At 45.0% G+C, this 11,743-nt stretch overlaps 1 protein-coding gene across 1 annotated transcript in view; it reads right to left on the reverse strand.

Moving 5' to 3' along the window:
• The window catches only part of LOC121531973 (kielin cysteine rich BMP regulator), a 46,885-nt gene that overhangs the window by 17,155 nt on the left and 17,987 nt on the right, over positions 1–11,743 (reverse strand). Inside the window, exons 6-27 of the mRNA XM_041837594.2 lie at positions 11,467–11,540; positions 11,258–11,351; positions 11,089–11,171; positions 10,783–10,876; positions 10,597–10,676; positions 10,345–10,430; positions 10,179–10,257; positions 9,906–10,005; positions 9,728–9,813; positions 9,427–9,520; positions 9,164–9,310; positions 8,951–9,057; positions 8,765–8,858; positions 8,495–8,668; positions 8,303–8,385; positions 4,444–4,537; positions 4,167–4,349; positions 3,816–3,986; positions 3,509–3,682; positions 3,309–3,391; positions 2,853–2,943; positions 2,655–2,737 (exon numbers count right to left, since the gene is read on the reverse strand). Of these exons, the coding sequence (XP_041693528.2) occupies positions 2,655–2,737; positions 2,853–2,943; positions 3,309–3,391; positions 3,509–3,682; positions 3,816–3,986; positions 4,167–4,349; positions 4,444–4,537; positions 8,303–8,385; positions 8,495–8,668; positions 8,765–8,858; positions 8,951–9,057; positions 9,164–9,310; positions 9,427–9,520; positions 9,728–9,813; positions 9,906–10,005; positions 10,179–10,257; positions 10,345–10,430; positions 10,597–10,676; positions 10,783–10,876; positions 11,089–11,171; positions 11,258–11,351; positions 11,467–11,540 (2,354 nt within the window). The remainder of the gene's footprint in view (positions 1–2,654; positions 2,738–2,852; positions 2,944–3,308; positions 3,392–3,508; positions 3,683–3,815; positions 3,987–4,166; positions 4,350–4,443; positions 4,538–8,302; positions 8,386–8,494; positions 8,669–8,764; positions 8,859–8,950; positions 9,058–9,163; positions 9,311–9,426; positions 9,521–9,727; positions 9,814–9,905; positions 10,006–10,178; positions 10,258–10,344; positions 10,431–10,596; positions 10,677–10,782; positions 10,877–11,088; positions 11,172–11,257; positions 11,352–11,466; positions 11,541–11,743) is intronic.

Here is an 11,743-nt window from a genome sequence, read left to right on the forward strand (position 1 = left end):
TCACCTCGTGGAGTTGCAATGATAATGAGAACGGTGAGGAATCAGCCCAGAACTACAAGGGAGGATCTTGTCAATGATCTCAAGGCAGCTGGGACCATAGTCACCAAGAAAACAATTGGTAACACACTACGCCGTGAAGGACTGAAATCCTGCAGCACCCGCAAGGTCCCCCTGCTCAAGAAAGCACATATACAGCCCCGTCTGAAGTTTGCTAATGAACATCTGAATGATTCAGAGGAGAACTGGGTGAAAGTGTTGTGGTCAGATGAGACCAAAATCGAGCTCTTTGGCATCAACTCAACTCACCTTGTTTGGAGGAGGAGGAATGCTGCCTATGACCCCAAGAACACCATCCCCACCGTCAAACATGGAGGTGGAAACATTATGCTTTGGGGGTGTTTTTCTGCTAAGGGGACAGGACAACTTCACCGCATCAAAGGGACGTTGGACGGGGCCATGTACCGTCAAATCTTGGGTGAGAACCTCCTTCCCTCAGCCAGGGCATTGAAAATGGGTCGTGGATGGGTATTCCAGCATGACAATGACCCAAGGCCAAGGCAACAAAGGAGTGGCTCAAGAAGAAGCACATTAAAGTCCTGGAGTGGCCTAGCCAGTCTCCAGACCTTAATCCCATAGAAAATCTGTGGAAGGAGCTGAAGGTTCGAGTTGCCAAACGTCAGCCTCGAAACCTTAATGACTTGGAGAAGATCTGCAAAGAGGAGTGGAACAAAATCCCTTCTGAGATGTGTGCAAACCTGGTGGCCAACTACAAGAAACGTCTGACCTCTGTGATTGCCAACATGGGTTTTGCCACCAAGTACTGAGTCATGTTTTGCAGAGGGGTCAAATACTTATTTCCCTCATTATAATGCGAATCCATTTATAACATTTTTGACATGCGTTTTTCTGGATTTTTTTGTTGTTATTCTGTCTCTTACTGTTCAAATAAACCTACCATTAAAATTATAGACTGATCATGTCTTTGTCAGTGGGCAAACGTACTTTTTTCCCTCACTGTAAACATCACCCTCCCTTCACATTTCTCACATTACTCACCCTCTTCTGAACCCTTCCTATCAACCAATTTGATCGACATGATGATGTAGCCCAGGATTTCCCAAACTCGTCATGGGAACCCCCCTGGGTGCACGTTTAGTTTTTTGCCCTAGCACTACAGAGCGGATTCAAATAATTAAAGCTTGATTATGAATTGGTTAATTGAATCAGCTATGTAGTGCTAGGGCAAAAAACTAAACATGCACCCAGGTGGGGCTCCAGGACCGAGTTTGGGAAACCCTGATGTAGCCTACGTCTCGGCCTCATATTTCTGAACAGCCGACAAAAATCTGCGGCGATTTGAACGAACATTCCAAAAATATATATATATTTTCTAGGCAAATTTAGGATGTAGGTTTCAACTTTCTCTTTCTGTTGTAACTAAGGATATTGCAGTAGCACAATCAGGACCCACACTGTAAACCCCAAGGCATTTTTTACTCAAACACTTGTAGTAAGTTGTACTCAAAGTCAATGAAAAGTAATTATTACTTGAAATGTTTATGTGGTACTGACTCAAAACTAAATGAGAAGTCACACCAACTACATTTTGTAAAGATATGATAACAAATTAACTTTTCTCACAACATGCTATACTGCAGGTTGATATTTTTGGAATTGTTTTTAATATCTGTGTTTTGCATGTACATTGAGTGATTGATTGATTAAATGTTATGCTACACAAAGATACAAAAAAAAATCTAAACTAATCCAATAATTGCATTTTTGCACCCGTTACTGAAAGCCAGCATAATGTGTTTTACAGTTAGGGTTGCAAAATTATGGTACATTTCCCAGGTTTCCAGAACTCCTGGTTGGAAGATTAGTGGAATAGTTTTGGGGAAAGTTTGTGGAATGTTGCAACCCTACTTGCAGGCCTGATGTGGGCTGTAAACTATGAGTTTCAGGCCACTGTATAAGGCCTTATGATATATGTAATGGTTAAATTATACTGATAATATTCACCTAGGAACTCACTTGGTGAAGGCCACAGGACTAAATGAACGAATACAACAACCATGTCTCTGTCAAGAACAAATACAGTCATGGGTGGTAACTCTACAATTCAATCGAAAAGGCAAAGCACACTGGGAAATTATTGGAGTCGTGGCTTAGTGGGGGCATTCAATTTAAGTATACCTTAATCAAAAAACTATGAAGGTAGTACTGCTCACTTCAGCTGTTTCACTTTCTTAACAATTTTTTGTTTAGGTAATCGGTTTCCTCAATGAGTAGCCAGAACTTATCCGGCTTTACAGTGCAGTCTACACACTGCTTTGGGGCAAAAACAATCTGCGTTTTTAACCACAAATAACATACAACTGTTAAAAACTGAAAAAAGAACACTAATACTTTGACTCCCTGTCTGCTTCCTGCTTAGGCAATGTTTGCAATGATGATTTTAAAAAAGAGCATTACATCGCTATATAGACTGCCTGTCTGAGTCCTGCTTGTGTTTGATATGCTGCGGCAGCGGAAGGAGTAGTAAAGTAGAGAATCTCGCACATGTGCAGAAAGAGGATTGCAGAGAATTAGGCAACGCAGCCATTTAACTTTGACCCCACCCTGAACTCTGACCCTGACACTTGACCACTTACTGAGCATGTGCAGTCATCACAGGTTCCTCTGGTTCCAGGGAAGACCTGTCCATCAACGTAAGCTCCGCCCTTGAACACACAGCCTACACACACACACACACACACACACAGGCAGGCAGACATACACACAACAAAAACATTAATGTCAGTGTCAGACAGAAAGACAGACAGACAGACATGTTATAGTGGGTAGAGTACCGTCACACACGGGGCAGCCACAGGGGCTGGTGGCAGGATGAGAGCAGGAGGCTGGAGGACACAACATCTTCACACACCTCACTGATCCACCCTACAGACAGAGAGAGAGAGATAGAGAGGAGAGAGAGCGGGAGGGAGAGCGAGAGAAAGATAAAAATAAAGTTACAGTTACACATACAAAGTACAAATAGGTGTCTGATGAAGGCGATTACGCCGAAACGTAAGCCTGAATGTATGTCCCGTCAATAAATAATCAGATCTATGCAGAAACAGAGTGCTCCTTTTCCTTTATTTTCCTGGACAGTCACCCGTCGAAGTGTACTTGGATAATACTTATTTGGGGGATTTTCAAGTCCCTCAGTTGAGCACCTGATTCCCTTTTTGTTCAAGCTTAGCTGATGCTTGTTTGGGTATACTTTCTTTCCATTGTGTATTAAACACTGAATAGTGTGTTACCTGGCAGGTACACTCTGAGCAGGGGTCAGTGGGGTCAGGGATGGACTGGCTGCTGATGAGGACCACATTGCCATGGGAACAACCTGTCACAGGAAGAAATTGCCATAGAAACCATGTCTAAAGGAGAAACATTGTAAATATGTTACTTAGAGGAACACTGAGATATGGTGTGGGTATGAGGTGTGTGTGTGTGTACGCACGGTTACACTCTCCGCAGCACTGGCCGGGTGGTTTGTAGGGGTGTGTGCAGTCCTGGTAGCAGGGTAGCTGGCTACACACCACATCACCTGCGTAACATGTACACACTCGACACGGGTCCTCTCCACTGAGAAACTCATAGCCATCAGGATACTCCTTACCCCCATACATACAGCCTGCAGAGAGAGAGCGAGAGAAGGGTGGAGAGAAGGGTTTTAATCATTCCCCTCTAATCAGGGACTGATTTAGACAAACAGACACAGACAAACACACAAAGACACACACACCGTATCCCACAAGGTGTCTCACCATCACAGGCTAGGCAGCACTCTCTCTGTATGGGGTAGGGACAGCTGACAGCAGGGCAACGTTTCCTCTCACAGTGGACGGAACCCTCGCGACACACACACACTCCACACGGGTCCGACACATCACCCCATGACTCCCCGTTGGCCCGCTCCCGACCCTCATACAGACAGCCTGAAACACACACGTGGGCTGTATGTGTAATATCATGTAATGTAGGCTGTATGAAGTGTAATGTCATGTTATGTAGGCTGTATGAAGTGCAATGTCATGTTATGTAGGCTGTGTGAAGTGCAATGTCATGCTATGCAGGCTGTATGAAGTATAATGTCATGTTATGTAGAAGTGTCGTACCGTCGCAGGTCCTGCAGCACTCCTGCTGTATGGGGTGTGAGCAGTGAGCAAGGGGGCAGGGCTTGCGCTGGCATCGAGACGTCCCATTGGTGCAGAGGCATGATCGACAGGGGTCAGCGGGGTCATAGAAACGCTCAGTGTGTCTGTAGGGCCGACCCTCATATACACAGTCAGCAGGGGGGGCTGCACAGACACATAGAATCATTTATGACATAAAATAATACATTTACTTTTAATTTCAATTACTCAATCTTTGTCCCTGCCTGTAGTTGCGTACCTGGGCATTGGGGGCAGCATTCTCCAGGCAGCAGGTTGGGGTTGGAGCACCCCAACGGTGGACACCTCCTCATCAAGCACTGGACGTTACCATTCTACAACACACACAAGGTATGGGCCTTGGTGTCCACATCACCAACAAACTATCATGGTCCAAACACACCAAGACAGTCATGAAGAGGGCACGACAAAGCCTATTCCCCCTCAGGAGACTGAAAAGATTTGGCATGGGTCCTCAGATCCTCAAAAAGATCTACAGATGCACCATTGAGAGCATCCTGACTGGTTGCATCAATGCCTGGTATGGCAACTGCTCGACCTACGACCGCAAGGCACTACAGAGGGTAGTGTGTGACACAAATATTCATTTTCACAAAGTCTGCTGCCTCAGTTTTTATGATGGCAATTTGCATATACTCCATAATGTTATGAAGAGTGATCAGATGAATTGCAATTAATTGCAAAGTCCCTCTTTGCCCTGAAAATGAACTTAATCCCCCCAAAAACATTTCCACTGTATTTCAGCCCTGCCACAAAAGGACCAGCTGACATCATGTCAGTGATTCTCTCGTTAACACAGGTGAGAGTGTTGACGAGGACAAGACTGGACATCACTCTGTCATGCTGATTGAGTTAGAATAACAGACTCAAAGGAGGGTGGTGCTTGAAATCATTGTTCTTCCTCTGTTAACCATGGTTACCTGCAAGGAAACACGTGCCGTCCTCATTGCTTTGCACAAAAAGGGCTTCACAGGCCAGGATATTGCTGCTAGTAAGATTGCACCTAAATCAACAATTTATCGGATCATCAAGAACTTCAAGGAGAGAGGTTCAATTGTTGTGAAGAAGGCTTCAGGGCCAAAAAAGTCCAGCAAGCGCCAGGACCGTCTCCTAAAGTTGATTCAGCTGTGGGATTGGGACACCACCAGTGCAGAGCTTGCTCAGGAATGGCAGCAGGCAGGTAGGTGTGAGTGCATCTGCACGCACAGTGAGTCGAAGACTTTTGGAGAATGGCCTGGTGTCTAGAAGGGCAGTTGGCCTGGTGTTAAGAGGAAGCCACTTCACTCCAGGAAAAACATCAGGGACAGACTGATATTCTGCAAAAGGTACAGGGATTGGACTGCTGAGGACTGGGGTAAAGTCATTTTCTCTGATGAATCCCCTTTCCGATTGTTTGGGGCATCCGGAAAAAAGCTTGCCCGAGAAGACAAGGTGAGCGCTACCATCAGTCCTGTGTCATGCCAAGAGTAAAGCATCCTGAGACCATTCATGTGTGGGGTTGCTTCTCAGCCAAGGGAGTGTGCTCACTCACAATTTTGCCTAAGAACACAGCGAGAGCAACTTCTCCCAACCATCCAAGAACAGTTTGGTGACGACCAATGCCTTTTTCAGCATGATGGAGCACCTTGCCACAAGGCAAAAGTGATAACTAAATGGTTCGGGGAACAAAACATCAAAATTGTGGGTCCATGGCCAGGAAACTCCCCAGACCTTAATCCCATTGAGAACTTGTGGTCAATCCTCAAGAGGCGGGTGGACAAACAAAAACCCACAAATCCTGACAAACTCCAAGTATTGATTACGCAAGAATGGGCTGCCATCAGTCAGGATGTGGCCCAGAAGTTAATTGACAGCATGCCAGGGTGGATTGCAGAGGTCTTGAAAAAGAAGGGTCAACACCGCAAATATTGACTCTTTGCATAAACTTAATGTAATTGTCAATAAAAGCCTTTGACACTTATTGAATGCTTGTAATTATACTTTAGTATACCATAGTAACATCTGACAAAAATATCTAAAAACACTGAAGCAGCAAACTTTGTGAAGACCAATACTTGTGTCATTCTCCAAACTTTTGACAACGACTGTACAGTTGAAGTCGGAAGTTTACATACACTTAGGTTGGAGTCATTAAAACTCTTTTTTCAACCACTCCACAAATTTCTTGTTAACAAATTATAGTTTTGGCAAGTCGGTTAGGACATCTACTTTGTGCATGAGACAAGTAATTTTTCCAACAATTGTTTACGGACAGATTATTTCACTTATAATTCACTGTATCACAATTCCAGTGGGTCAGAAGTTTACATACACTAAGTTGACTGTGCTTTTAAACAGCTTGGAAAATTCCAGGAAATAATGTCATGGCTGTAGAAGCTTCTGATAGGCTAATTGACATCATTTGAGTCAATTGGAGGTGTACCTATGGATGTATTTCAAGGCCTACCTTCAAACTCAGTGCCTCTTTGCTTGACATCATGGGAATAAATCAAAAGAAATCAGCCAAGACCTCAGAAAAAAATTGTAGACCTCCACAAGTCTGGTTCATCCTTGGGAGCAATTTCCAAATGCCTGAAGGTACCACGTTCATCTGTGCAAACAATAGTACGCAAGTATAAACACCATGGGATCACGCAGCCGTCAAACCGATCAGGAAGGAGACGCGTTCTGTCTCCTAGAGATGAATATACTTTGGTGTGAAAAGTGCAAATCAATCCCAGAACAACAGCAAAGGACCTTGTGAAGATGCTGGAGGAAACAGGTACAAAAGTATCTATATCCACAGTAAAACGAGTCCTATATCGACATAACCTGAAAGGCCACTCAGCAAGGAAGAAGCGACTGCTCCAAAACCGCCATAAAAAAGCCAGACTACGGTTTGCAACTGCACATGGGGACAAATATCGTACTTTTTGCAGAAATGTCCTCTGGTCTGATGAAAGAAAAATAGAACGGTTTGGCCATAATGACCATCGTTATGTTTGGAGGAAAAAAGGGGTAGCTTGCAAGCCGAAGAACACCAATCCCAACCGTGGAGCACGGGGGGGTGGCAGCATCATTCTGTGGGGGTGCTTTGCTGCAGGAGGGACTGGTGCACTTCACAAAATAGATGGCATCATGAGGAAGGAAAATTATGTGGATATATTGAAGCAACATCTCAAGACATCAGTCAGGAAGTTAAAGCTTGGTCGCAAATGGGTCTTCCAACTGGACAATGACCCCAAGCATACTTCCAAAGTTGTGGCAAAATGGTATTGGAGTGGCCATCACAAAGCCCTGACCTCAATCCTATAGAAAATGTGTGGGCAGAACTGAAAAAGCGTGTGCTAGCAAGGAGGCCTACAAACCTGACTCAGTTACACCAGCTCTGTCAGGAGGAAAGGGACAAAATTCACCCAACTTATTGTGGGAAGCTTGTGGAAGGCTACCCGAAACATTTGACCCAAGTTAAACAATTTAAAGGCAATGCTACCAAATACTAATTGAGTGTATGTAAACTTCTGACCCACTGGGAATATGATGAAAGAATGCTTAAATAAATCATTCTCTACTATTATTCTGACATTTCACATTCTTAAAATAAAGTGGTGATCCTAACTGACCTAAAACAGGGAATTTTTACTAGGATTAAATGTCAGGAATTGTGAAAAACTGAGTTTACATTTATTTGGCTAAGGTGTTTGTACATTACCGACTTCAACTGTATTACCTCAATTACATCGACTAACCCCTGCACATTGACTCTGCACCGGTACCCTCTGTTTATAGCCTCGCTACTGTTATTTTACTGCTACTCTTTAATTACTTGTTATTTTTATTTTTTAGTTATCTATTTTTTACTTAACACTTATTTTCTGCATTGTTGGTTAAGGGCTTGTAAGTAAGCATTTCACCTGTTGTATTCGGCGCATGTGACAAATACAATTTGATTTGATTTGATTTTAACAGTTTCATGGTTGTAGGCACACGGGACTGTCACACAAACCTTGAGCTACAGTAGGATGGCAATTTTAGAATGGGCAAAACACTGGATTACGGATAACCCTCAACATTGATGGTGGTGATGTGTGTGTTCTTACTATACAGTGGCAGGTCCTGCAGTTGTCAGTGGGATGGGGGAACTCTTGTCCGTTGGGGTACTCTTTCCCAGCGTAGCTACACCCTGCAAAAAGGGTGTTATTTACTTAGACATGTTTTGACACTATACATATGTGTGTGTGTGTATGCCCACGTGTGTGTATGTCTGTGTATGTCTGTGTCTGTGTGTGTACCGTTACAGTTGTTCTGGCAGCAGGTCCCTGGGAGGGGGGTGGTGCAGTGAGGCCGGGGGCATTCTGATGCGTGGCAGTTGACCCTCCCTGACACACACACACACTCCTCACACACACTCACCGGGCTGGGGAACGCCTCGCCGTCCACAAACACACGATTCTCAAAGGAACAGTCTGGAACAAACACACAGGCAGAAATACACTTAGAAAACCCATGTGTTTTGCATTTACAAGGTTAATATATGTGTGTGTGTTTTAGGCGAAGAGTACCTGGGCATTTAGGGCAGCACTCTCTATGCGGTGTGTGTGTGTTGGAACAGTTCAGGGGGGGACAGGCTCTCCTCACACACTGCACTGTACCGTCCTGGGGAGTGGGGGGTAGGACCATGTTATGCAATTCTATGTTGCAGTATGTTATGTTTGTGTGTATGTTTGCCTGTGTGTGTGTCCTCTCACCAGACAGGTGCAGGTATGACAAGGCTGGTCGGGGTGTGTAAAGGTTTGTCTGTTGCTATAGATACGCTGGTTGAAGGTACAGCGCTCACACTCTGCACAGCACGAACCTAGAGAGAGAGGAAAAAGACAATAGAATGGAATGAGAATGGAAAAGAAAGATAGCCATTTCAAATAAATACACACAGACAGACATGCACACTCACACAGTCTTACCGGTGGTCTTGGTGGGGTGTGTGCAGGCGGTGGGGGGACAGTGTGTGTGTGTACACACCACTTCTCCGTTTAGACAGGTACAGCTGGAGCAGCCCTCAGCCTGCCACTGAGAACCCTCCTCATACTCCAACCCCTCCAACACACACACTATAGAGAGAGAGGGGGGTGAAGGATTGATAAAGTTAAGATATATTCCTGTCTTTATCTCTGTATGTATAGGAAGTTATCATTGTTGCAAAATAATCTTCAGTTGTGTGTGGTACCATTGCAGATGGGGCAGCAGAACTGGGGGTCGATGATGGGGTTGGAACACTGGACCGGAGGACACCTCTCCTCTTGGCACCTCACATTTCCACCCTGATACACACACACACACACACTGAGAACTTACGTATTGTTCATTAGTATGTGCATGAATGTGTGTGTCTGTCATAGTTGACGTGTACCTATAATGAAAATTATAGGCCTCTCTCATCTTTTTAAGTGGGAGAACTTGCACAATTGGTGGCTGACTAAATACATTTTTCCCCCACTGTATATCTATGTGTGTGTGTTCAGACCCACCCTGCAGCTGCACTGGACACAGGGTCCACTTCCAGCTGGGTTAAAAACGTTACCATTAACGTAGACTCTCCTCTCGTACTCACATTCTGCAAAGACACACACACAAAGAGATCCGATGGGGTAGATAGTGGTGAAGGTTAGAAGATAGAGTGTGAAGACTGCGGACGGCTGAACTCACGATCACAGGTGGGACAGCACTGTCCTCTAGGCTTGGCAGGGTGGCTACAACGCAGAGGAGGACATGATGCATCCATACGCTCACATGACATCTCTCCAGCCTATTGGTAAGAGAGAAACATATCACATGACAACTTTCCAGCCTATAGGAGAGAGAGAAACACATCAAATGACACCTCAACAGCCTATTCATATACTTCCAATATGTCACTTTTTTGTTGTGGCCATACTGATTCCCGACTTGAACACATCCACACACATAGTCAGTACTCACAGAGCAATGGCAGCGGAGACAGGGATCTGTCCTGGAGGGGAACATCAACACCTGAGAGTCATACTCACACTGCTCACACCTATAACACACACAGGCGAAAGGCGATGCATTTTTAACTACATGTGCTACTACAGCTATGATACTGGAGGCTTTATGTGTGTGCTACCGTGGGCAACAGTCTCCGGGGCGACGGACAGAGTTCGGACAGGAAACGGCGGGGCAGGGTCGAGGCGAGCAGTGGACATCTCCATTCTGAGGAGAGAGAGAGAGACGAGAAACACGCACACACACTTCAGAGCCGTTTTAGACATACTGTATGCACAAATATTTGACATACATTTACATTTACATTTTAGTCATTTAGCAGACGCTCTTATCCAGAGCGACTTACAGAGACAGAGCTCTCTCAAAGTCTTACCACACACACACACTCCTGACAGCGGTCTACACTAGGGACCTGGGCTCCATTCAGGAAGTCCTGGCCATTCATTCCACAACCTGAAACACACATAAACACACACTGTCACTGTATACTCAATTCCACACACACACACACATGCGCGCGCGCACACACACACACGCACATGCAGAGCGGGTGTCTCACCATGGCAGACTGGGCAGCAGGTATTGGGTGGTGGGGAGGCGGGGTTCCGACATGGAGGGCTACACCTCTCTGTCTCACATTTAACAACACCCTCCTGGCAAAAGTTAAAGGTCAGGAAATTAATCTACAGTAAAAGTAAATTCCTGTCAGCACATGAAGCCATCTCTAGAGGATTATGAGAAATAGAAAGAGCAAAAGAGAGAGAGAAAGAAGGAGAAAGAGAGGATGAGAGAGAGAGAAAAAGAGAGAGAGAGAAAGAACGAGAGAGAAAGAGCGAGAGAAAAAGAGCGAGAGAGAGAGACTCACCAGACAGTAACAGAGACTACAGGGGTTTTCTGATGGTCTCCATTTAGCTCTGTGGTGGTAACGGATGCCTGTATGGATACAACCTACAGACACCCCATCACAAATAAATGCATATGTCAGTAATAAGAACACACAATTTCTTCTGACAGAGTGTATGAATTATACAAACCTCTACAGCTAGGGCAGCACTCTCCATGAAGTGTCTCCTGTTCAGAGCAGTCGACGGGGGGGCAGGAAGGGGGGGAACACACCATACTACCCTCCTAGCGCAACCCACAGAAAGAGAGAGCAAAGAATCACCATTTAGTCAACGTATGTAAGTGTATGTTGGTACGTACTGTATGTACCTGTGTGTCAATGTATGGCAGACATACTCACCTTGCAGGTGCAGGTCTGGCAGCCATCGATGGTGTTGATAGAGGAATTATAGGGACGACCGTCCAACTTACACCCTACAGACAGAAAGAGAGAGAGGTTAGGGAGGTGTGTGTATGTGTGTTAAATGTACTCGTATCTGTCTATGTCCACACACATTTGTGTGTGTACGCTAGCAAGTACGTGTGTGTATATGATGGATGTGTTTAAGGTATACTGGGGTAGTGGGCTGAGGAGGGGGGCGGGGGATCAGTGTCTAGTTGTCAGCTGTATCTACTAA

The sequence above is a fragment of the Coregonus clupeaformis genome, chromosome 19 (genome assembly GCF_020615455.1).
Source record: "Coregonus clupeaformis isolate EN_2021a chromosome 19, ASM2061545v1, whole genome shotgun sequence".
Taxonomy (NCBI): Eukaryota; Metazoa; Chordata; class Actinopteri; order Salmoniformes; family Salmonidae; genus Coregonus; species Coregonus clupeaformis.